Source organism: Anas platyrhynchos, chromosome 12 (genome assembly GCF_047663525.1).
Source record: "Anas platyrhynchos isolate ZD024472 breed Pekin duck chromosome 12, IASCAAS_PekinDuck_T2T, whole genome shotgun sequence".
NCBI classification, from domain to species: Eukaryota; Metazoa; Chordata; class Aves; order Anseriformes; family Anatidae; genus Anas; species Anas platyrhynchos.
This window is the reverse complement of record NC_092598.1, coordinates 2,946,046-2,971,690: the sequence shown is the minus strand read 5'-3', so window position 1 is coordinate 2,971,690 and position 25,645 is coordinate 2,946,046. Positions and strand designations below refer to the sequence as shown.

The 25,645-nt window shown below is 55.2% G+C and overlaps 1 protein-coding gene and 1 long non-coding RNA gene across 2 annotated transcripts; one reads left to right on the top strand and one right to left on the bottom strand.

Moving 5' to 3' along the window:
- Positions 1-13: 13 nt before the first annotated feature.
- FOXF1 (forkhead box F1) lies at positions 14-4,970 on the bottom strand. Its single transcript, XM_027466833.3, has 2 exons — positions 3,436-4,970; positions 14-1,581 (listed from the first exon to the last, which is right to left on the bottom strand). Exons 1-2 carry the CDS (start codon positions 4,496-4,498, stop codon positions 1,421-1,423), a joined length of 1,224 nt encoding a protein of 407 aa, XP_027322634.3. The 5' UTR covers positions 4,499-4,970; the 3' UTR covers positions 14-1,420.
- A 301-nt stretch (positions 4,971-5,271) lies between these two features.
- LOC110352146 (uncharacterized) lies at positions 5,272-24,730 on the top strand. Its single transcript, XR_002400625.4, has 3 exons — positions 5,272-6,038; positions 22,677-22,828; positions 23,869-24,730. It is a non-coding gene; the product is annotated as an uncharacterized lncRNA (long non-coding RNA).
- Positions 24,731-25,645: the final 915 nt, after the last annotated feature.

Genomic DNA, 25,645 nt, shown 5'->3' with positions numbered 1-25,645 from the left:
AAATCGCCTCCGATTTGCCTTCCTCCTCTCTTTATTCTTCTCGGGGTTTCTTGCCCCAAACACCCGAAAGTTTCCGCGGCCGGGCGGCCCCTCCGCGCCCCGCGGAGCCCCCAGACTCCTCAGATATAATTACGCGTCTTACACCGCATGCTCGTTTATTTGCTGCTCATACAGTCGTGAAGCCCATGTACAAATAACATACATGTTTTATTTCGGTTCGATTTTTTTTTTTTTTTTATCCTTAGGGACGAAACGTACACAAAAGGGCAGGGTGAAAAAAAAAAATAAACCAACAAAAACAAAACCAACCACATAATTACAATTTTATACAGTGCAGAAAGAAATTAAAATAGGTGACACCGAACTGTACAAAGGAAAAAAGAAAAAAAAAAAAAAGAGGGGGGACGGAGGGGAATAATCCTTCATTATATATATATTTCTATAAAAACATATGGAAGATTGTCTTTACACAAAGACCATGATCGGTTTAAAATTTACAAAGGTTAACTAAAAAAAAAAAAATCTATATGGCAAATATTGCCAACAGAGCTCCACCGCTTTAATACTGATCAACTGAGACTACTCGTGTCTCGATTATTAGCAACGACAACAAAAAAAATGTAGAATAAATAACAGAATGAGCATGGCTGTCTCTTTTCAAAGTGCCTTATTCTCTCTGCATAGGGTCTGATCCTGCAGTCTTTATGCAGGCAAAAAAAAAAAAAAAATTATATATATAGTTAAAAAAAATCCCTCTGAGAGATTTTTGCCCGCTGTGTGTTTGCCGGCAAAGAAACAAAACTAAGAAGATATTTCTCGGAAGTAGGGGCTCGAAGTGAGACGGGACCGAAGGGCCGGGCCGGGAAGCCCGGAGGTGACCGGGGGGGCAGCGCGGAGCGGCTGCGGGCACCGGGGGGGTCCCTGGAGCCCCCGGCCCGAGCCGGCTCTGCCCCTACCCACCGTGGTGGTGGCATCGCTCAATGCACTGACTTTAGAAAACATGGTTAGCAAATTCTTTTTCTTCTTTCTTTCTTTTTCTTTTTCTTTTTCTTTCTTTCTTTTTTTTTTTTTAAGGAAATAATCAAAACCTCATTTGTCAAACTCTTAACCCAAACTCGCAGTCGGGGATTTCGGGTGAGAAGGCGACAGCGGTGGCTGTTTTCGGGGGGCTGCTTTTGCTTTTCCTCTCACCCCAAGCCGACCCAAGCGGAGAAGCAGAAGAAGGCAGAGACCGTCTCTGATTGAAGACACGTGTTGGGGCCGGGGCCGGTGCTCAGCCGCCGCGCACGGCGGTCCCCGGGGCTCCCGGCCCTTCCTCCCGGCCCGGAGAGACCCCCCTGCGCCCCCAGGGTCCGGGGGGGGGGGCTCGGTGCCCGGGTCAGGCCTCGGCGGCCCCGGGAGGTGGCTTTTCCGCCCCGTATCACATAACGCACGGCTTGATGTCCTGGTATGTCACTTGTTGGTGGTAATAGGAGCCGCTGCCCGCCGAATGCATGGAGGAGGAGGCCATGGCGTTGAAAGAGAAGACGAATTCCTTTCTGTCGCACATGCTCGGAGACTGGGAGTGATACCGCGGGATGCCTGCAGGACAGGGGGAAAAAGAAGTGTCAGCCGTCGTGGGTACAGTCAGTAAAAGAGGTTGAGCACGGCGGAGAAGCCGCCGTCCACGCCTCGCACAGCCCGGTTGGGAATTTGGGGTTTTGCCCCTCAATATTGGGGCAGGTGGCGGCTAAGAAACCTCCTCGGCCTCGGCTCTCTCTTAGCCGGCCCGAGGAGACTTCAAGGAGATGGTCTGGGTTTTGTCTCGGGTTGCTTTGATTTGATTTTATTTTTTCCCACCAACTTTTTGCGCCCTGGATGGTGCCGGGTGCTCCCCGCGGGGTGCGGAGCGGGGCAATGCGGCCGTCCTCAGCCCAGCCCCGACGGGCCGGCCCCAGAAAGCGGCCGGAGAGGCCGAGGGCGAAAAGCAGCCGAGGGCGGATTTTTTCCTGCCTTTTCTGCAGCCGCCTGGGGACGTAAAAAGGCCCGAAGTCTTGGGGTGCGCTCGGGAGGAGCCACGGACCCCGGGACGGTGCTGGGAACCCGGGCGATTTTTGGGAGCCGCTGGCCTCACGCCGCGGGCGGCCCCGGCGCCTTCTCCGGGCGGCTTTTTGCTCCTTTTTCCAGCCATCTGGGGTTCGTTCAAGGTCTTTCCCAGCGAGCTGTGTACGGCAGATAACCACCGGCTCGGTGGCGGAGCGGGGACCGAGGCTGGAGCCCGGCGGGACCCCGCAGACGGCCGCTGTCCCCGGCACGGCCCGGCTCGGCTCGGCTTTGCTCGGCGCTGTGCCCGGGCCAGGCCTCGCTGTCCTCCCTCCAGCGCCTTTCCGCCTTTCCCTCGGCGCTCCTGCCCCGCTGCCGCTGTTTTACACCCTGCCCGCGGGGTTTTTCTCGCTCCCCCGAAGGCGCGGGGTTGATGCGCAGCCCCCAGCCCCGCTCCCCGCACCCCGACAGCCTCCCCGAGGGGACTTTGGGCCTCGGCACGAAGGCCAGCCCCGGCCTCCACGGCCCTCCACAAGGCCTCCCGTGGTCCAGCAGAGGCCGTAAAAAACGACATCTCCTCTCCGGGCCAAGGCAAAGCCTCCTCCGGGCAGCAGCAGCGGGGCTGCGGGGGGGCCGAGGCCGGGCCGGGGTTGCAGGGCGCGGGGAGCCCCAGCCTCCGACTTCCGCATGGGCGGAGGAGCGGAGACCGGAGGGAGGCGGCGGGCCTGGAAAATACAGCCCCGAGGAAAACCCAGCCCCGGGAGGAGCGGATCGTGGGGGCGGCGGGGGCCGGGGCCGTGAGGAACAGAGTGGTAGGCACCCCAAAGGGGGAATGTCCCCCATTTCTCCCTCCGACGTCGCTGGGAGCCTCCGGAGCCCTCGATAACCCTGACCCTAAGGCCTCGATAGAGGTCGAAGACAGGAGCTGAGCTCCCCGTCAGTCTCTGTGGGGCTGCCGGCACCCCTTCGTCCTCCCCCCTCGCCCCTTCCCTGCCCCGTCCCCACCGCTCTGCGCTCTCCTACCTATTCGCTCCGAGCCCTGGCACCCCCGGCACCCATCCCTGGCCTCGCCTTCCCGCAGCCCCCGCTCCTGCCCGAGCCCACCAGCCCTAGGCCCGGGGCAGCTCCGGCCGCGGAGCAGCCCCCGGGGGAGCGAAGCCCGGGCTCGGCGGCTCCCGGCCCCGCAGCAGCGACGGGGCGAGCCCCGACGGCACGAACCGCCCCGGGCAGCACCGCCGTGGGGCCGGCCGGTTCCCCCAGGAAAGAAAGCGAGGAGCGAGGGCACGGCGGCCTCTCCCGGGGCGGGGGGGTGCCTAAAATCGGTCCCCGATCCCCCTCTCGGCTCCGCCGGCAGCCCCCGGCCGAGCCGTCGCGGCGGGCTCGGGGCTCTCCCCACGCGTGTCCGCGCCTCACCTTGCAGCTCGGCGGTGTTGTGGCTGTTCTGGTGCAGGTAGGACTGGTCGAGGGAGTGCGTGGAAAGGCTGGAGGAGAGCGGGTTGGCCGTGGGGTTGCAGGGCGACAGCGGCTGCTGCTTGATGTAGGAAGCTCCCGTGTTCAAGGCGGCCGAAGCGGAGGGAGCCCACGCCGAGGCCGAGCTGGAGTAGACCGAGTGCGGCTCCATCACGCCGCCGCCGGCGAGCAGCGGGGAGGCGGGCACGGAGCCGTCGTGGTGCGGGTAGTCCCCCGCCGAGGAGCCGGTGCAGCCGCCCATGTAGGAGTGCCCGCCGTTAGCGGGCAGGTGGGGCACGGAGTGGCCGGCCAGCCCCATCCCGTCCACGTTGCCGGCCAAGTGGCCGTTCATCATGCCCAAGCCCCCCTCGAGGGAGAGGCTGTTGGGGGGGCACGAGAGCCCTCCGGCCGAGCCCTGGAAGCTGTAGCTGTCGGGGAGGTGGTTGAAGCTGAGCCCGTTCATCATGCTGTACATGGGTTTCAGCGCCTGGCATTTCCTCCTGAAGCCTCGGGGCCGGCGGCGGAACGAGCCCTCCTCGAACATGAACTCGCTGGCGGGGTCGATGGTCCAGTAGTGGCCCTTGCCCGGGCGGCCCAGCCCTTTGGGCAGCTTGATGAAGCACTCGTTGAGCGAGAGGTTGTGGCGCACCGAGTTTTTCCAGCCCTGGTAGGAGCCGCGGAAGAAAGGGAAGCGGCTCTGCAAGAACTGGTAGATCTCGCTCAGGGTCAGCCGCTTGGAGGGCGAGCTCTGGATGGCCATGACGATCAGGGCGATGTAGGAATAGGGCGGCTTCTCCGGCCGCCGGATCCCCGCGTTCGTTTTCTTCGCTTTAGGGCCGCCGCCGCCGCCCGCAGCTCCGCCGCTGCCCGCAGCGCTGCCGGCCGGTCCGGGGGGGGCCCCGGGGGCGGCGTCCATGGCCGAGCTCTGCGGCTGCTTCTCGGCCACGGAGGACATGGGGCCGTAGCTGCTGTGCGCCGGAGGAGGAGGGGGCTGAGAGGACAGAGCCTGCTGCGCTTCTGCAGTCATCTACGGCCAGGTCCGCGGCGGCCAGCCCCGGCCCTCCTCCGCCACCCCCCCCCGCGCACCCCCCCAAAAGGCCACGCTGCTGGGGGCTCGCCGCGACGGCCCCCCCCCTCCCTGTGCCCCCCTTCCTCCTTCTCCTCCTCCTCCTCCCGGCGGGGTTTGTTTCCACCGGGAGACTTCACCCCTCGGCGGCTAAACAAATGGCAGCGACCCCCCCACCCCCCCCCTTTTCCCTCCTCCTCCCACTTTATCCCTAAATCCGAGCCCGGCGAGCGAGAGGCGGAGGGCTGGGGGGGAAGCTGCCGGGGCCGGGGGGGGGGGAGAAAGAAAGAAGCCGGGCTCGGTGCTCGGAGGAAGAAGCCGCCCCCTCCGCTGCCCCCCGGGCTGCCGACGCCGCCGTCCGCGTCCCGCCGGGCCCCCCCCCCCGTTTAGCTGGGCCGGTGCCTCGGGGAGCTGCTTCCCATCGCCGTGCCTGCCGAGTCTGCCCCCGGCCCCGCCGCTCGCCTTTTACTTTTTATCTCTCGCCGCGGCCGTCTGCCGCTCCTTGACAGACGTAAGAGCGCCCCAGCATCTCCCCGCCCCGAGCGGCTCCCCCACGCCCTCCCGGGCGGCCCCCTCGGCCCTGTCCCGGCCCCCCTCCGCCGCCCGCTCCCCGCCGGGGGGCAGCTTTTAAAGAGCCCTTTCCGCGCCGCCCCTGCCGCATCCCCGCCTGCACAGCGAGGGGGGGGCTTTGCCACGCGTGACCGTGGCCGCGCGTGGGGGGGGCTCTCCCTTTACAGCCCCTTGCCCTGCCCCATTCTCCCCCCCTCCCCCGGTTTCCCACCATCACCATCACCCCCCCCAGAGCCTGCTCTGCTGGAAACCACGGGGGGGTGGGGGGAGAGTGGGAAGGGCCCCACGCGTGTCGCGGGGAAAGGGGCCGGGACGCGGCAGGCCGGGCCCGCGGGGCAGCGCGCAACTTCCGCGGGGCGCGCAGGGAAGCGGCGGCCGCTCCCCGGGGGGGGCTCGGCGCAGCGCGGAGCTTCACCCACTTGAAACCCCCTCTTCGTGCGCTCTTTTAAGCTCGGCGGGCCCGGGCAGGATGTTTATACTGCGCAATGTAAACACGGGCTCGGGGGTGCTTTAATAAAAAGAAATCGGCGAAAAGTCCCCGCTGCCGCGCGAAATGCCCTTCCCTGCCTCCGCCGCCGGTCCCGGGATGGGAACGGGCTTCGGCCCCCTCGCCCTCTCCGAGGTTTCTTTAGGGCTGGGTTGTTTTGGGTTGTTTTTCTCTCTCTCTTTTTTTTTTTTTTTTTTTTGGAGGGGGGGTGTTGTATATAAATCTGTGCTGAACGTTTGCTGTTGAATGCCAGGAGCCTGATGCTCAGCTCCGTCGGATGCCCCAGGCACACACACACACACATGCGAGGGGTGTGGGGGGGAAGGAGAATGGGAAGGAATAGTCCTCAGCCCCCCTTTTCTCCTCCTACCCCTTCCAAAAAAAAAAAAAAAATAGCCCCTGTGAGCATCTTCCCATCGGGAGAGCTGTCACTCGCTCATCAAGGTAAGTCCCTTTAAAGCTTTGTCACCTTCTTGCTCGTGGAAATCTGCGCTCCGGGGGGGTGCCGGGAGAGTGGGGGGCACGGCTGCAGGAATCTGGGCTTTGCCGGCTGCTGGCTAGGAGCGGAGCAGATGTGCTGGCTGCTACGGCGTGCTCGCTCTCAAGATTGGGAAAAGGAAGAGAGAAAGGAAGGAAAAAAAAAAAAAGAAAAAAAGAAAAAAGAAAAAAAACTGCCCCCCCCCTTGCAGGCCGCACCGCAGGGCTGTGGGTCTGCCCCGCTGCAGCCTGCGCAGCGAGAGAGGGGATCCCCCTAAACCCCCTCGTCCTCCGCTTTTAACGTTTTTTTTTATGATAATTTAATACCTTTTAAAAGAAAGATAGATACCGATCGGGTTTCCAAACTCCCTTCGCGTTATTCGCGGGCAGTTGTTAGCAGCCTCCAGGGCGCCTGTCACATCTGTGATACAATCAAGAGGGATTTAACATCAGGGGCTTTTTTTTTTTTTCTTAAAAAAAAAAAAAAAAAAAAGCCTCTCTCCTTCCCCTTCTCATCGTCTGCCCCCTCTCCGCCAAATAAATCCTCCTGTTCCCGGGGCAAACGAGGAGCTCTGGGGATGGAGACGGGCAGGACGAGCCCGCAGCGCCGTGCGGGGCAAACCCCGAGCCTGGGGAGGGGGGGCAGAAGAAGGGATGCCCGGGGAGGGGGTGAGGGTTAAGGGGGGGCTGCTATTGCTGGAGCTTTTCGCTGCAGGCAGAGGAGAGGAGGTTGCTCCGGCTGCCCGGCCCGGCTGTGGCCGCTGCTCCCTTCCCGGCCGGGGCTCGGAGCTCGGCGGCTGCCCGGGGGGGGCTCTGGGGGGAGTTTTGGGGCACAGCATTGACTCTGGGCTTCGCTCCGCATCGAATGCTGCCCCCCAGGCCTCCCAAAAAGGGGCTTCTTTGCTATACGAAGCTCTGAGACTGAATTCCCCCCATCCGCCCCCCAAAACACCTGGGGATGGAGGTCGGAAAACGGCACAAAGAGCTCGCGTAAAGCCCAGCACCGCCGCAGGCAGCGGTTCCACTCGGAAATAAACATCTCCGAGCAAGAATCTCCCCGTGGAAATCAAACCACCCCCCTCCAGACAACCCCAGACCCCGCACGAACGCCCTTTCCCCCCTCGCCCCGTCTTTTCGGAGTGTGAAGATTTGATTTCCGATGTATTTATTGTGGCCAGCAAGCATTAAAATGGAAATATATTGCTCCCGGTTTTATAGGCCTCGCAGTGGGAATAGCAGAAAATTTTGGAGCGTTTTATAAGGTAAACCGAGCCCGTGCATTGGGGAAAGGAGAAATTTGGGGAGGAGAAGCCGGGCCGCGCTCTGCATGGGGGCTGAACGACCCTCGGCAGCGCTTGGGGGCATAACGGGGACAGGAACACGCCGCGGGGGGGGGACCGACGGTGACACTTTATTGCTTATAAACCCCCTCGCAGGTCCCAGCGGCACTTTCAGATTCCGGATCTGCCTCGGACGGCCTTTTCGGAGCCGCAAAGCGCGGGCTGGGGCCAGCCCCGCAGCAAAGCGGGACGCGCTTTTGCTCTTGTTTGCTCTTCTTTCGGGGGTTTTAATCGGGCCCGCCCCCAGCCCTCACCGCTGGGGGGGGAGGCGAGCAGGAAAAAAAAAAAAAAAAAAAAAAAAAGAAGGCTCATCAGGAGCAATTAGCCCTGCGCTAATCCCGGCACCGTTTGGGGCCCGTTTTGCCCGGCACGGCCCCGCCACCTCCCCCCCCTACCCCCGGCCCGGCCCCGTTGCGCTTCCCAAACGGCCCCATCCCTCCCCCGGGCCGCAAGTCGGCCGTGTTTTGTGTAAAAATAGACAAATCCGAGCTTTCTTCCTTTTCCTGCGCCGAAGGTATTTTTACTAGCTAATTGCTTAAGTGAAGTCAACTTTGCGAGCAGGCCGTGTGTAATCCGAGGCTGGAAATGTATATAGGTGGTATTGTTAGAGGCGGGCTGGGTGCTGCTCCGAGAGGGGCCAGGGTGTTCCTGCGAGCCCGGACCACCCAGGGCGAGGGGAGTGACCGGCCCGTGTCCCCCTCCCCGCTGCCCCTGCTTTGCATTTCCCCCTCCCGGAGGACCCCCACCCCTTTCCCCGGCACTGGCCCTTTCCCTCGGCTGCTTTTTCAGCCATCCATCCCCGTGGCCGCCGGCCCCGAGCCGGCTGCAAATTGATCCCTAAACGTTTATTTAAGGCCGAAGGGGTGCGTCCGAGAGCGGGGCCGGAGGCAGGGCAGGGGGCCGGGGAGCGGAGCCCGGCTGCGGAGTCACTGCGGAGTCACTGCGGAGCCGACCGCAGGCATCGGAGCGGCTTTCCCCGGCCCCGGGGGCTTCTGCGGGCTGGTTGGCAACACGGGGGGGAGAAACAGGTTTATTCATCCCTCTACAGGGTGGGTAGCAGGGCCCCAGCCTGATGAAACCCCCCTTTCCTTAAAATCGAGCCAAGTGCCCCCTTCGTCTGCTTTCCTCCTGGTTCCACCTGGGTGCAAAACGCCCCCTCCCCAGCCGTTCCTGTGGGGTAGGGGGCCCGGCACACGGTAACAATTCGCCCCACGCGTGTCCGTGTACGCAGCTCGTGCCCCGATCCCGGGAACCCCCAGCCCGGCCTCCGGGACCTGGAAGAGTTTTTGGGAAGGAAAAAGCCGAAATCGGGAGCGGGTGCAAAGCGGAGCTGCCGGAGCGCCTAAGCCGGCTGCGGGGAGGTGCGGGCTGTCTGTCAGCCGCCGTGTGACGGGCAGAAGTTCAGACTTTGGTCAGAAAGGAAAAAAAAAAAGAAAAAAAAAAGAAAAACCTCACACTTTTCTCCCCCCTCTTTGTCTCTCTTTCCCCCCTTCTCTGCCCCGTCCTCAGCCTGCCCCCCACCCTCCCCAAAAGAGCCCACATTTTCCATGACGTCCTTCGATGAAATATTGCAGCGCAGGAATTTACAGCCCTCTTCAGCGCAGGATTTTTTAGTTTTCTGGCAGCACCCACTCCCCGCGATACAAATCGGTTCCAGCGATAATAAGCTCCGAGCGCTACCACTTAGACACAATCGCTTCCCACAGAGATCTTTAAAATATCTCCGGGTATTTATATCCCTGCGCAGGGACGGATAGCTAAAATACTTTCCCGGAGGGATGCTTTGTGGCTGGCTGGGACTCAGAGCCGAGGACCAGGGCAACCAGCGGGGCTTGAGCCGAGCTGAGCTGGGACCAGGCTCGCTGCAGCGGGTGATGCTCCCGGCCATCCCTATTAAAAGATTTCGCCCTAAAGGCGGCCCGAAGTGTAAATCCAGGTGTAAATCCGGGCTGACATTATCGTTGGGGCTTTCTCTCACACAGTTTCCCTGCAGGGTTTTCTTCCAGTGCCTCCGATAGGAGCTGAACTGGAGGTCCAGGAGGTGCGGTGGGGGCTCAGTGTGGGTCTTTAGGGAGGAGAGGTGGGGACATCAGCCACCCCCGACAGAAACTGGACTGCTCTGACCGATGGGCTGCAGCAGAAAATGCTCGAGAATTATCCCCCCTCGCAGCCTTTCCCGGGCACTCAGCCGCATTGTGGCCGACAGCCCCCAGGGGACGGATAAACAGGGACCCCCCACAGCCCCCTCCGTGCCAACGCTTCTCCAGCTCGCCCCGAGACCCGGGAGCCCAAAGCAGGGGTCGGATACAAAGGGGCCGGGGATTAAAAGGACCTGAACAACCCCCCGACGGGAAGGCATCCCGCTTCTCCCAGCTCCTGCTCGGAGCGGTGTGGCACGCAGACAAAACGCAGCTCCTGGGTAGCCATTTCCAGCTTTTCTACCCCAAATTCCGGAGGGTGAGAGGCAAAATGGGGACGTCGATGCCTGCTAAACATTTCGTTCCTCCGAGCCATTTTTTTAGGTCAGGGAATTGCCTCCGCTCCCCCCCGCCCCGACGTGTCCCGGAGAGAAACGCGCGGCCGGGTGAAATTGGGAAAGTCCCCTCGGACCGGGGACGCCGAGGGGCTTCCCTGGGGCCGGCCACCCCGTAAGCCTCAGCCTTGTTTCCAGGCTTATTCACCTCGATTCGTTGTTTTCTTCCCGTCCCGAAAGTAAAATCCCCGTCGAAACGGCCCGTCGAGCCACAGCCCCTTCTAGCACAGGGAAGGCGAGGGCCATCGGCCCCCTCGACGGACTCGTTTCGGGGTTTCCTACAAAATTCATCTGCGCGGGGTCACAACGGAACAGCCAAAATAGAAGGGAAAAGAGATTTTTTATTGCATGGGTGCGAAACGCCCCGGGGACGGTGTAATGCCAGCCTAAAAAGCACCCAAGCGGGCGGCTTCGTGTCCTCCTGAACAGCACCGGGAGAGGATGGAAATAAATGGGATATGGGAGGGGGGTGGCTTTGCTGTCCCGCTGTGCTCGGTGCCAGGGGACAGCGAGGACACCGGGCTCCGAGGGAGGAAAAAAACTGGGGGGGACCCGCACGGTGCCGGGGCCGTGCAGCCCCCCCGGTGCTGCGGGAGGGGTCCTCGGGGGGAGAACGGCTTTTTGGGGAAGCATCACCCGACTGCGGAGGGACAGTGAGTAACAACCCCAGGACAAGTGTCCCCAGCATAGGGGTGGAAAATAAAACCCACGCTGAACCCTGTAAATCAGGCGGAGTCCCCTCCTGGGGAGAGGGGTGAGGGCTCAGGGCTGTCGCCGCATGCTAGGTGCTGTGTCACCTGTCGTGACGAGAGGGGCGACAGGGGTACAGGGATCCGCGAGGGCACCCGGCAAAGTGACCCACGCAGGACACGGAGGTCCCCCGTGGGGGATGCGGCAAGAAAAGCGGCTTCCAGGGAAGGATGCTAAAGGCAAGGCGAGCCCGGTGCCAGGCTCCCCGGGGACTTGGTCCTTTGGGGAAAGCCACCGGCGGGGCTCGGCGTGCCGGGAGCCCCCCCGTGCACCAAAGAGGCTTCGCCCCTTTACCCCCTGCCCGTGGGGTCCTGCTTTGTCCTGCCCGGGGACCGGCCAGACCCACCGCCACCTGCCAAAACTAAAGTCGGGGCATCCCTGGGGATTTCAGGGGGAACAACAATGCCCTCGGGCCAGGGAGAGGTTTAAGGTTAGGGTTAGGGTTAGGAGCCCCAGGACATGGGGACGCAAAGGGCGGGCGGGGGTGCCCCGGGCAGGCAGGGGCCGGCGGGGCTTTGTCGGGCTACAGCCGAGGGGGGGGGATCCGTCAGGGGTTTTTAACCTCGCTCCTATAATAAATCTCGCACCTCAACCCGTTTTCATTTCCCCCACTCCACAGCCCAAAAGGAGAATGTGTTTTAGGGACTGTTGTTCATAAACAGGGAGGAAAACCCCGCTGGAAACTATTGCGGCTCCCTGCTCGCTTGGCCCCTCTTCGCGGGGAGGTGCGGAGGGCTTTCCTTGGGAAAAAAAAAAAAAAATATCTATTTTCCAGTATTCTTCTTTCAACTATTTAATTCCCAATTAACGATGTATTGCTTAATTGAGGGACCCCGGCAGCTCTATAATGCACCAGCAGGCTCTGGAGCCATGTTACGTGATGCTGCAGGTTCTTGCCCCCTTCTTTTCTTTACGGTTATCAGCGCAGAGTTAAAAAACACTAAAAATTTGTTAATCACCTTTCCCACTTTATTAGAAAAACAGAAGAACAAGTCGTAAAATAATCCCTTTTGCACGACTGGTCCTTAAGCTAAATATTATCAGCGATTTTTTTTTATTGGAGGGCTTGGGGGGAGGTTTTCAAAAATATTCTTCAGGGAGCAGCGAGCTCGGTTGGCATCCTCGGGAAAGGTGCTCGGTAAATGCCTGAAGCACCCGACCCAAGGTGGGAAGGCTTTCCGGAGCAGAGGATTATGCCCTGCAGTTACAGGGCTTCTGCAGCAAAGCAGCTGCTTTTGAGTGAATCAGGCTGATAGTGGGGACGGGGACATCCATCGTCTGTTTTTTGGGGGAAGGGGGTGTACGTGTGTGAAAGTCGGGGAAGGAAAGGAGAAGAAATCTCTGAAAAAAAAATCAAAAAAACAAAACCAAAAAACCAATACCACTGCGCAGATCTCTCTAAAAATTCGAACAACGAACCCATGCATTATTTTGTTTTTCCTGTTTTCCAAATCTCTCGCTGAACCATAAAACGTCGCAGCAAGTTTTGCAGAACACCCTCAGCTCCGCGCTCTTACTCTCCTTTAAATTCCAGTTCTTAAAACGTGCAAAACCATTTTGCATCTAACCCCGGTAAAATCCGTGAAAGAGGGAGCTTCTGCCTTTCTTTTCCAGAAAGGGGCGTCCAGCGCTCTTCTCCAGCAGATTTTGGGGGGCTACCTGCGAGGAAAGATGCCGCCCCAGGGCCAGCTTACCGTGTAAAAAATCTCCTTACAGAATTATTCGTTTCCCCTCTGGAAACGACCTAACTGGGAAGCTCAGAGCCCCGCGGGGACTTCTCCCAGGCGGAGACCCCCGGGCTCAGGGATTTTGCTCCGACCCCAGCGAGGGGCGCGGAGCTCCTGCGGGTGGGGGCCGGGGGAGACCCGGGTGCCCTGGCCAGGAGCAGCCCCGGCCCCCCCGTGTTCCTCCACGCGTGGGACGGGGAGAGCAGCCAGAGGGGCCGTCGGGGCACGGTGCTGAGCCCTTAAACCGCATCGAAATCTGGCGTCCGTGGTGCCCTGATTTGGGGAGATGGAGAAGGTCCGACCCGCGGGGGCGTCCAAACGCCCCCATTGATGCTAAGCCGCGGGGACGAGCAGAGGTGCGGGTGTGCGGGGGAATTAGCGCTCGCACCTCGGGAGCGCCTTTCCCTGCCTTTCCCTGCCCTTATTTTCCTTTCCCTTCCCGGGAACAGGGAACCGAGCTGCAGGCGGAGGGGGCCAGGGGCCAAATTGGTCATAGGTGGGGAGAGAAAGGGTCCTGGGGGAGAGGAGAGGGGGAGAGGGGGAAATAAGGGAATGGCAGAGAGACAAATGGAAAGGGCTAGGGCAAGGTAGGGAAAGGGAGAGAAAGGGAATCAAAGAGAGAGAGACAGAAAGGCAAACAAAGAGAAAGAAAGAGAGAAAGAGAGAGAGAGAGAAAGAGAGAAGAGAGAGAGAGAGAGAAAGAGAGAGAGAGAGAGAAAGAAAGAAAGAAAGAAAGAAACAAAGAAAGAAAGAAAGAAAGAAAGAAAGAAAGAGAGAGAGAAAGAAAAAAAGAAAAAGAAATGGAAAGAGAGAAAGAAAGAAATGGAAAGAGAGAAATGGAAAGAAAGAAATTGAAAGAAAGAGAGAGAAAAAAAAGAAAAGAAAGGGAGAGGGAGAAAGAAAGAAAGAAAGAAAGAAAGAAAGAAAGAAAGAAAGAAAGAAAGAAAGAAAGAAAGAAAGAAAGAAAGAAAGAAAGAAAGAAAGAAAGAAAGAAAGAAAGAAAGAAAGAAAGAAAGAAAGAAAGAAAGAAGATAGAGGGGAAAATAAAGAGAAAAATAAAATAAGAGAAAATAAGAAAGAAATAAGGAAAGAAATAAAATACAGAGAGGGAAAGCAGAGAGCAAGATAAAGAAATAACAACCACTGTAAAGAAAGTAGAGAGAATAAGGAAAATAAACAAAGAAAACAGAACAAGAAATTAAGACAGGGAAATGAAGAGAAACAGAACGAGAAAAAGAGATGGGGAAGGAAAGAAACGGAAACGGGAAAAAAAAGGAAAAGCAAACAAATAAGAATAATAACGAGAAAGGGAAAAAATAGAGTCAAAGAACGAACATGGGAAGAAGGAAGGAAAAAAGAAAAGAGTAAGAAAACGGGAAAATGAGAGAAAAAATAAAAATAAATGGAGAAAAGGAGATAGAGGAAGAGAGAAAAAGAAAGCGAAATGGAAAACAAGAGAAGGAAAGAGGGGAAGGGACAAGGGTGTCCCGCCGGGCACGCACACGGCGGCGTTTCCCTGGCCCGGGGGGGACAGAACAACCCCGGCCTCGGGGCTTCGGCTGTTTGTTTTTTTTTTTTTTTTTTTTTAGCTACTCGGAGCTTTTTGGCCTCGCTCATCTCCTCCCGGAGCGGGGACGCGAAGGGGACCCCGGCCCCAGCCCCGCTCCGCGCAAGTTGCGCGCCCCGCGCAGCGCCCGCTCCGCGCCGCCGGTGCCCGCGCCGAGAGCGGCGGGAGCGGCTCCTCGTTTACTTCCCCGGCTTAGTAGGTGGCCGTGTATATTTTTGTTGAAGTAGTGTTTATGTTAATGAAAAAGGCTGAGATTACAAACAGACCACTGAATGCCCGGGATGTTGCTGCCGGATTGGTCTAAGCTGTGTACTTTAAACCTAATCAGTTTCTGGGAGCAAATATGATTTTTTTTTTTTTTACTTTTTTTTTTTTTTTCTTCTTCTTTTTTAGTAGAAACACATTTGGGATGTTTGGGGAGCCCCGTGCCACCCCTGCCCCTTCCCCTCCAGTTTCGGAACTGCGTTTCCCGGCGCGGCGGGGACGGAGCAGGGCTGCAGGGAGAAGCATCAAAGCAGCTCGCCGAGAATTAGCCGTAAAAACAACGAAAACGAGCCCTCGGCTCCCGGAGGCGGACAGGGGAAGGGGGGGCTCAGCTCATCCTCCCCGAGCCCCCCCTGAGCCCGCAGAGGGGTTTCTGCGTCCGGGTGCGCATCCCTAAAACCTCGGCTGTGCGGGCTGGGGCATTGCCGGGGGTTTTCCTTGCCGGGTGGAGCTCAGAAAAACCTGAAATCTGCTTCAAAAAATCCCCGGTAATTTACCATTTAGAATGGCTAAAATATATATAAATTTAAAAATATAATATAAAGAATTGCATATAATGCAATACAATACAACGCAATACAATAAAGTCCAACACATATGATACATATATATATAATCACAGTTCTTTTTTTTGTTATTAATCAATTAATCAATTACATAAAAAGAAAAATAATTTTATTTTTTTAACGTTTTTTAGGGTTGGAGAGAGCAGTGACTTTGATTTCAGAGGCTGAATTTTGGAGTCAATTCAAATCTGCTTTTCTTAACAAAAAGATTTCTCCAAAATTACCCCTGGCACCCCCTCATCCGTTTCTACCCCGCCTGTATTTTTAAGCGCTTGAGCTCTTGCTAGCGATAGTTAAAAAATCGGATTTTGACAGCCTTTCATCTCCCGGTCGATAATTTGCCAGCTTGCAGGGATGCACCCTGGGTCCCAGCGAGAGGGTTTCTTTCCCCCCCCCTCGCCCCGGGAGCTCGGCGAGCAAACGTGCGCGCAGCTTTGGCATCTCCCTCCTTTTCAACACTTTCCTTTTGTGGGCAAAAGCTCTCGGCGGAGCAGCCTCTCCGGCAGAGCCAGGCAGACCTGGAGGATTTGTACGCTCGGATGTTTTACTACTGTTATGATTTCTCATTGACCGAGGTACAAAGAGAATCGCAGCGTAAACAAGTTGCCCTCTGAAGGGGGACGTGAACAAAATTTGGGGCGAGTGGAACTTTAGCAGGGAAGGGATATAAGGAAACAAGGGAAAACGTGAAAACCCTGCCCCAAGGTTTCCCCATGCAATGGCAGCTTCACTTCAGAGCTGCAGGGGGGAGATTTTTCTCCTTGTTTTGGGCGGCAGAGGAGAGCCCCCAAAACAGCTTTTTCTCCCTCAAAATATCTGGGGAGAAATCAAACCATCTCCCGGTGGAAAGGAGAGATTCCCAGCACAGGGCTTAGCACTGAGCCAGGGGGGTTTTCTTTGTTCTCTCCTGGCACCTGGAATTAACCTTTTTTTTCATGATGCTTTTCTTCTTTTTTTGGGGGGGAGGGGAGAAATAGTTTTCCCCTGGTGACATTAAGCAATGCAGTGGAGGGCTTATCAATGCAAATAAATAAATAAATAAAAGAATACAGCAGATGGCTTTGGAAAAAACATCGCAGTTAGGGCCAGGTAGGCCCTGTGGAGGTGCCTGGGGTGGGGGCAGCAGGGTGGGGGGCTCAGGTTCCCCAAGGCACTGGGTGCTGTGCTGGCCCCTGTGCCCCTTGGTGCACGTAGCCCTTGAGTGGGGACCAGCCACAGGATGTCCCCTGCCCTTGCACACCCACGTGCAGACGTTCTCAGGGATGCACGCACATGTGCACACACGTACCCACACACACACGTATCCATAACACACACACAAACCCCCCCCCCAAAACCCCACAGCCGAGCTCGCCGCTCTCCTGCAGCCCTAATGATGCTGCAGAGCAGCTATGCGGTGTGAGGCGAAAGCAGATGAAAGTGATGTCACATTAATGTCAGCTCACAACTCGAGCCCACACAGCCTTGATTGCTCTTATTAATCTTGCCAATTTGTCTGTCAGCACTTGGCTAATCCCTAAATAGCCTCCCAACAGGTGCTTTATGCTTCCGCCACATCCCTGCTCCCCGGCACCCCCCCGGGAGCGTCGCTCGCCCTCCCCGGTGACACCGGCTTTCTCCTGTCCATCTGGGAGCGGCTCCTTCCCCCGGGAGGGCTGGAGGGGAGAGAGGCGACTTTGCAGATGTTGTTTAGTCTGTCCAGAGGGCTCAGAGCTGTGGGCTTCCCAAAAGGAAGGGAGGAGATCCTGGAGAAGCCGGAGGGTGCCGGGGGGGGGGCATTACCTGGTGGTTACTGGGGGTGAACCAGCCCCTGGCATGGGGTCAGCCCCACGTTGCTGTCAGAAAACACATTTTCGGCACCCACTGCCACGATTGCTCCATGATAACAAGTTGTGTTGCTTTCGTTTGTCGCGGCTTTGGTGGTTTTATTGAGAAGGGAGTGAAGATTAAAAGGGAAGGTCCAAACTGGAGCTGCAGTGGAAAAGCCACATTACACCCGAAGAGTTTTATCCTGCAATTAAGCGGAGGGTCAAGCATTTTCTTTCCTACACTATCAGAAAATCCACTGGCTTATTACAGTGTAAATTTAGCCAGAAGTACCCACAGAGCATTGAGAGGAAGACTGAAATTATTGTGCTGCAAGGCTCAATCTTCCTTGCACTGCTATTTAGCACAGTAGCCTTAAACACAGGTTTTGTGTGCAGGAAACCCTACTGACTACTAGAGCGGAGCCCGAGCCGCTTTCCTCTCTCCGCATTAAAAACAAAAAAATAAAAAAGTTTTATTTTTATTTGGCAGCTCAGCTGCACGAGAGGGTTCGCACGCAGCCTGCAAGCCCTGCGCACCGCTGCGCTCTCCTCCCCATTTCACCTGGGAGATGCTCTCCGCTGGAGGAAGTGCTGCCAGAGCCGGCGGAGCAGGCTCCCCTCTCACATCCGAAGTTGGCTCAGGTTGTTTCCAACCCCACTCTCCACACAGCAGGAAGGAAGAGCTCTCGGGAGCATCTTCAGTCATTTCTCCAAGAGCCTGGTCCAAAGTGGTCACCAAGGGAAGTAGATCCACTAATTGAGCTCAGGGCTGGTCGCTGTTAACCCTTGGGTGCTTCAGATCCGATCCTAAAAGCTCTCTAAATGTCCCATACATGACTGCAAGCTGTTTCGCTCCCTCCTGACCTGGATTTATTATCGGCAGACAGATAGATTTTTTGTTTCTTTCCCCCCAAGCCATTTATTTCCACCAATAAGACTATCCATCACGGGGCGCTGGAACCGACCTGCAATCCGAGGATATTCTTAGATCCGCAGCATGTCAGGAAACGGCTAGCAGCCCCACTTGATGCAAATATTTGGACGACCGAGAGGTAGGAAGGATTGTCCAAATGTTTACTGAAGGCTGTTGATAGCCTAAGGATTTATAACTGGCGTATAATGTCTGCCCCCACACAGCTCCTCTAGCAGGTGCATCCAGTTTCAGCATGACACATGGTATGTGTGCGCTCTGGGAAAGGGGATGCAGGAGACAGCAGCTTCGCAGCTCTCGCCTCCCTTTTCCCATCTCCATTAAGGTTTGGAGGCCAGGGAGAGGCAAGATGGGAGCCCAGGATCAACCCCAGTGGTGCAGAGCCCTGACAGCAATTCAAACTGCCACTATCATTTAAAGACAAAACGCAAGCATTGAGTGTGTTTAGTTAGAATTTCCTCAGTGAAACCAAGGCTCTGAATTATCGGGGCCCATTGGTATGCTCCCTGTCGCAATCCTTCAGTGCTGTGGTGCGGGGAATTCATGACATCGTTCTAGTAATTGTTCTTGCCATTTCACTTCCTAATTTCCACCACCTGGACTGGATCTCTTTTGTTTCACAATAAGCCCTACTTATGGCACCTCAGAGTGCTAACACATTGGCTTTAACTGCTGCTGGTGTCCAAGGAGCTACAGCTTTTCGGTGGCTTTCAGGACCCTGCTGGAAAAGCCCCAGTGCCTGCAGTCCCATAACCTCACTGCCCTTCCCTCCCAGCCCAAAAAGCACATCAGAGATGGACCAGGCTGTCTGCCTAGTGCTGGAAATACAGCCAAGGGAAGTTTTAGTGCCTTGCCCAAGGCCATCAGGTTATTTGATGGCAGAGAGGGAAAGGTCAGCCCTGTTGCCTCGATACCCCATCCTATATAACCTATAACCTGTATAATGCCACCACCTCGGCTTTGATCCAGGGGATCCAGAGAGACCTCATGGTGCTCCCAACCAACCCCTGCTCACAGCAGGTCCATTGCCAACGTGAGGTCGGGTCAGACGTGGCTTTGTTTAGCTGAGCCTGGAAAACCTCCAAGGACAGAGCCCGAGAAGCACAAATCCAGGGAGCCCAGGCAGCAGAAGCTGTCGGTGCCCCCGTGTCCATCCCACCAGGCTCTCCAGCTCTGCCGTCAGAGCGGCCGCTCCAGCTGCAAGCATTCCTGCTACCACATTATTGGGAATCCTATGAAACAGGAGAAATGAGCACAGAGCTGAGTCACTCAAGTCTGCTAATCGCCTTTCCCTCAACTATTTAGTAAATTTGACTATGCTAGGAACATGAACGCATGCATTTAGCATGCTGCAGATGCCCAGACAAAGTGCTTTTCTTAGTAACGAGCAGCAATTGTATCTGCTGCAGAAAAGCCTTTAATTCATTACAGCCCCGGACCAGCAGAGTTTGCTGACTGCTCAGACGGGGAGCACAATGGCCCTATTGTTTCGCCAAGGGGAAGATTTCCTAGTTGTACCCTGCTGCGTAAACTACATGTTTGCTATTTGTTACCTGATTCATTTCAGTGGGTTTCCTTAGGTAGGTTTAAGACCATTTGCAGCAGTGAGGGGAACTCTCCGGAGCTGTGGCCAGGTTATCAGCGTTACCTCTGCTGGGCTTGTTGGGATAGAAGGAAGAGGACTTGGTGTTCTCCAGGGGAGCAGAAATTGTGTAATAAGATATTTGGGGGAAAAAAAGTTGGAAGTGCTCAAATTCCAAAGTCATCTGCTGTGCTCAAAGAAGGATTTTTTTTTTTTTTTTATGTATTGAAAGAATTTAGCCCCGGTTTTGATGTCACATTCCCAGTGTGACCTTGAATGTGGAGTCGTAACTCAGACTAATCCAGACTCTTCCCTTCTTGAACCTATTTCTCAACGATGACCCAATGGGGTGGAAACGTGTTTCCTAGACAAAGATCTTGAGCCATCAGCTGGCTCCAGGCCCAAGGAAAGAACCAGCCACATCTGGGAAAGTGCCTGGCTGGTGGCTCCACATTCTCACTGGGGCTGGTGGCACCTGGACCAGGTTTCCCAGGGACCTGCACCAAAGGGAGGTAATTGCAACCTCAAACCTCTCCAGCAGAGCAGAGGACCTGCTGCAGGTCTTATTCTCCAGCCTGTGTCCATCAGTTTTAGGAGAGGAAGGCCATGGATTTTATTTTAGATGGAGTCTGCTTTGCCCTTTTTGCATTCACTGCACTCCTCTCAGCTGGCCCTAGGCAGCTTCTCTTGGTGTTCACTGACTTTAGGTAGGTGTCTGCTCTCCGTGGCGGGGTGATTAATCCATTTTTTGAAGCCCTGACTTTCCCCAGGCCCCAAACAGGGACTTTAAGCATCCCAGCAGGGTTCTTCTCACTCGGAAGTGCTGCTGCTGCTTTTTGTCTCACCTTTTCTGCTGAAGCCCAACCAGGAGGAGGTTGCAAAACCAGGGGGATTTGAGCCAGGCTTAACCGAAGCAGAAATAAATTAGCTCAATCCCTGGTATGTTCCAGTGCATTCGGGCTTGGATGCTGTGAGCGATGGCTTGTGGTCCAGACCAGCATGGTGCTTTTAGCTATATATAATTAGATGTTTTTCTAAAGCAAACCATTACTGACAGATTGAAAGGGTTTTATTCCGCAGGATTTTTCCTGCCTCGCCTGCCAGGGAACATGCAGGCCTCATTCAAACTCCGCTTCCTTGGTGTAAATCACGGCGTGGGGCCACCTTATCTCCAGCAGAGAGCCAGTGCAGGAATGCTGCTCTGCCCAGCCCTCGGGCCACCCACCCCCGATCCCAGGCTCTAGCATCTGCTCCAGACCCAAGCCCTGACCCCTCACAGACATGTTTTTTGCAAGGTCAGGAGGTTGGGTGGTAAAAGGGGAGTGGGGAATAGCAGAGAGACAGTGGAGGCTGGCTCTGCAAAGAGATTTCAGGGGGATGTTTACACTGGCCATTAAGTGCAGACTCGGAGCCTGTTCTCCTCTCCAGATCCGCCGCCCATCTGCACTGCTTGCATGCAAGCACATCAGGCACAAAGCTTCAAAGCCCTCTGGGTGAGGGTGGCCCATGAATGCTCTGCACCCTTGCTTTTGGGGCGTACATTTTGGGCTAAGCAGAGCAAGGCAGGGCCAGGCGAGGCAGCCAGCCCTGATAGGCATTGTCGTATCCCTTGGTCCTTCGTAGGGTGACAAGGTTTTTAGCATGGCTAAAAAAATACAAACAGAAAAGGCATAAGAAATGGGGAAACGTAGGCGAAACGGCTCTGTCAGACAGAAGGAGATGGATGTCCCTCTCATCTGGGTGGAGACACAGCTCTGTGCAGTGCTTTCACCCAGCACAGAGCATTTCTTTTCTTTTGGTGTAGTGTTGTGGTGATTCACCGCATCGTAGCTTGTCAGCAGAAAGGATTAAAGAGGATACTAGTGCACCAAACGGACAGCCAGGGACCGTTTCGTACGCACTGAGAAAGCCTTCTCTGTTGCATGGAAACTGTCCTTTGGAATCAGGGAAAAAAAATATTTTGGGCGAAGTCTCTCTCTGAAATTTCTGTCTGCATCTGTTTGGAAGGAGCAAGTAACTGGCTTCATCCAAGACGTAGCTGCAGAAGGGTTCTCTGAACATGGCCTGTCCTGTGTCCAAGGAGGCTACTTGTATGTGCATCACACCAGGATGCATTTCAATAGAAAGGCAATGTTCCAAGCCAAATTCTGATTTTCTTAAAACTGCTAAACCGAAAATGGGTCGTCACTTTTTGCACAGCCACTTGTGTATAAATCCTTCCTGAGCGAAGAGGAAAATGTCACTTCTTTTCCCATCAGGTCTGGTCTCAACATAGGAGATGGAGACTCCAGGCCATCACCCAGCAAAGTAAGGTTTCACTGTCCAACAGAGTGGGTTGCACGGTGAATTCTTCCCTAACTACTCATTAAAGCAAGCTATCCCAACTCCTACTGAGCCTTCGGAGCGAGTGGCTCATTTTCAGGACTGAATTACTAAGCCTGCCGTCTGGGAAGCCAGCCCTGTCCATCGCTCAGCCCAGCCTGCACCTCCCCAGGACTGGGCACCATCCCCAGCGGTCCCGTCCCTGCCCAAGCGAGCAGCCTCGGGGCCAAGCCACCCACCACAGCGTCCCTGAAAGCAGTTCCCATTTCAGCCCTCGCTTTCCCCCCGTGACAGCGCATGGGAGTCTCCCTCCCTCTCTCCCTCCCTCCGCCCTCCCCGGCGGTGCAGCTGCTCGGCTCTGCGAGGGAAAGGCTCCCAGATGTGCTCGGGAGGGAGCGGGCAGAGCCCTGAATTCCACTCCGTGCCGGGCGGACTCTTTGTATATTTTGTTTTAAGGAGAAAATATGCATCGAGTCCTTGGAGAAAGGCTGGGGACCAGGCACGTCCCTGTGAGCACACCAACCACAGGGCAAGCCATCCGCCCTTGGCTTTCCTCTGCCTGCAGGATGGCAGCTTTCAGCATCGCTGGCAGCTCAAATCCATCTGCATCATACAACAGGTCCCTAAAACCTTCCCTGGAGACAAATCAAGGCACCCAGACCCTCTGAGAAATTGGGAACTTCCACAAAAGTCAGCGAGCCCCACGGCACCTGAACACCAATGTTTGAAATTTGGGGTATTTTTGGCTCATGAAGCACATGCCACATCAGATCAATAAATACTCACACACTGGTAAGGGCTTTATGGGTCTGGTTTCCTTGCACTTCAAGCGCATTTAGCTGTGGCACTTGGTAGCTCCATGATTATTGCGTGAGACAATACGTTTATGAAGTGTCGGCCTTTACTTAGTTAATCACTTCATTGATGTGTAATATAAAAATAGTATGAAACTAATTGTTTCTATGGAAACAGGAACCCAGCAAATTATTTCATATCACAGCTTGGCAAAAGAAAAAGAAGAAACTGCTGTAATTGTTCCCATTAACGAAACGCGAAGGATTCATGCTCAATCTCTGCTACACTCTGCTTCACTTCTGCTGTGAATTAGGGGACGAGAAGTCAGCGCAGAACCACATAAAAAAGCCCTGAAACAAGCTGCGCTTTATTGAGTATTTGTAGTTCTGCCACCAAAACAATTTCCCTTCTGCTTTATAGGTTTCTGGCCAGCAACTCCAGCGACTGCCACAGCCACGCTGCTCATTTGGGGATGTCGTGCACCGAGCTTCGATCGGGTGCCAGCCATGTGGGGTGGAGGAAGCCCACCCCTACCCCACTGCGGGTGGAGACAGGAAAGCCCTCACACTGGGGTGAGTGCCTGGAGGGTGTAGGAAAAGCCAGTTTTTGGAACAAGTGATGGGGGCAGCCCGCCTCGATGTGGGCAAGTCAGCCTGCGTGTGCCCCAGATGACCCAAAACTCATCTTTGTGGAGGTTTTCCCCTCTTCTATTAGGGTGTACCGATGGCAGAGTCAACTCTAGGGTTTGGTTGCTTTAGACAGACCCCAGTGACACAGCACCAAAGGAAAACTTGACTTTTTCAGTTCCCTGAAACTCCCACCTTCCTGAGATTTCCCCATCCTGGCAGGTCCCAGCAAGGTGCCTCATGGCCCAGAAGCCACAGACCATCACCTGCACGACCAGCCTGCTGGTTTTAGTAGGATTAATGCCTCTAAAATGCCATGGGGTGGCCCAGCCATGCACTTTCTGGAGGTGTGAGCCTCCTGTGCATCCTCCCGTCCCCAAGATGAGGCCACCTGCACCCTTCCCACATTTGCCCCAAGGCTCTGCCCCCAAACCCAGCCCCATCACGGTGATACAAGGGAACTGGCAGCACAAAGCCCACCCTGATTTCCAGCCCCATGGCCACCCAACCCTATAGTCTTCTCTAGAAGAACCGGGGGTGACACAGACCCTCTGTGCCCCAGGGTTACCAGGCTAATTACCGCTAATTGCCCCACTTTGCTATCTCACCAACCTCACCATGAGCAGGGCTGATAGGATATCAGCGAGATAAGGAGCACAGGTAACGGGGCTGCAGTGGGGTTATCTCTGCTGGAGGAGCTCCTCTGGGGGCACCGCGGCCCTACAGCTGTGCAGAGGGGAGCAGGGAATGGCATGGTCCTCTGAGCTTTTTGGGAAATGCTACAGAGGGGTTGTTGGCTGCATATGCAGGCACTAGAAAAGCAAGCTGGCATTCATTTCATAGTAATTCCTTTAAATTTACTTAGCATGCAGTTTATTCGTTTGAGTTGTTTTTGCTGTTGTTAATTTAACACTGTGGAAATGAAGGCTTCATCATTTTTCCTTTTTTTTTTTTTTTTCTTTTTTTTTTTTTTCTTTTCCCCACAGAGAAATAAACTCTGTTCTTTGACCAAATGCTGTATCTCTCAGATCATTTATTTCACACCATCTCCGCTGGCCTACTTGTAGTAGTTCAGCTCCTAGACTGGCCTCAGCACTAGGTAGGAATTATTATTACCACCTGCTTGCCAAAGAGGAAACTTGGAGAAGGTGCAGTCATGGTCTGGAAATACTTTTGCAATTAAATACTTGAAAATTTTGCAGAGAAATCTTGCGTAGGAAATGTATGTCATGCAGACTGTGGTGTCTCCACAGCAAGTATAGCACGTCACACCTGGCAGGTAAAGCCCACTGGTGTGTGATGCCCAGCCACATCAATACCTACAATTTATCTTGTGCTCGTGTGTCTCAGCGCTTGCTGATGCTACAAAAACCTCGCTGCTGCATTTCCTAGATGAATCAGCAGAGTCAGGTGCATACACAGCTCGTGCACAGCTGTCAGCAGCAGCTGGGCACATCACGCACCTTGCACATCCTCTGGGTCCTCTCACCTGCACCTTGGAATATTTTCCATGTCCATCTCCACCTGGAAGAGCAACACAGGAGGCTCACACAGAGGGGTAGGCAGGCAGACAGAGCACTTTCTTCCTCAAGGTACCTCCATCATCTGCTTTTCCTTTCACCCTGCAGAGTCCGGTCCGCTTTCACTTTGGTTCAAGTTACCAGAGTTTCTCAGCCTGTTACAATAAAGCTCATAACAGAGTCTGTGGCCAGCTCTTTCTTTGATAATTCCTTTCCCCCATTTGTTTATCTCAAGTACTGAGCTTTGTTCCAGGCCCAAAACCAAAAGCCTTTCTACCCTGTTCTCTTCTTGACTTGTTGCAGATGTAACGAAATAAATCTTTAGAAAGAACAAACCTTCACTTCCTCTCTCCCGTCTGATTCAGTCACAAACCCCAGGAAAGAAAAATAAATCACAACGTGAGCTCGCCTGCTCTCGGAGGATCCCACATCTCCTCCCGTAGGCCACCGATCAAACCGGGCGCATCCATCCCTCGGAGAGGTCAGCGAGTGCAGCATCAGGCATCAAACCAGCCCCCAAAACAAAGCCACGTGCACTGCCAGGCACCCGTTCCACATTACTTATCCCCTCTATGGTCTGATTGCAGGACAAAGACCTGGGAATCATGAAATATCCAATTTGAGCATGGCCAAGCCAACGGTGGGTAAAAGCTTGCTGTGATTGGGGTTGAAGTGATGCTCAGCAATGGTCGTGAGTGTGGCCACGATGCCACTGAGGTCCCAGGGCTTGTCCTTGCTCACAGAAGGACAACGTGCCTCACCGGCCGGTCACACAGCCCCACTGGCTCTGCCCCTCTCATCTCCCCCGACACCCACCTAATGCATTTCAAACCGTCACCGGAAAAATCAGCTGCAGGGTGTGTTTGTTTTTGTAAATTGCCCATGGCAAAGAGGTAGAATACACCTCCAAACAGTGTTCCTGCCCATCCCGTGGGAAGTCTGCATAAAGCTGTGTTGCTCGTCAATTAGCCACTACAAGAAGGTCTCTAAATGTGACCAAGTTACAGTGACCGTGTCTCCAGTTGGCACGGGTCTGCATTAAAGACAGAGTGGCTTTAAGTCAGGGAATGCAAGCTGTGTAAAAGGGAAGACCTGGACTTACACCAGGCAGCATCTGGCCTGGTTTTTTCTGTTCTTTCAAGGATACTCTGGGGGAAATGTACAGAACCATGAGTCATGCTGAAGTCAGAAGATATTTAGATATTTGGGCTACCCTTCTGTCCCCAGACTCTTTCACTCTGGA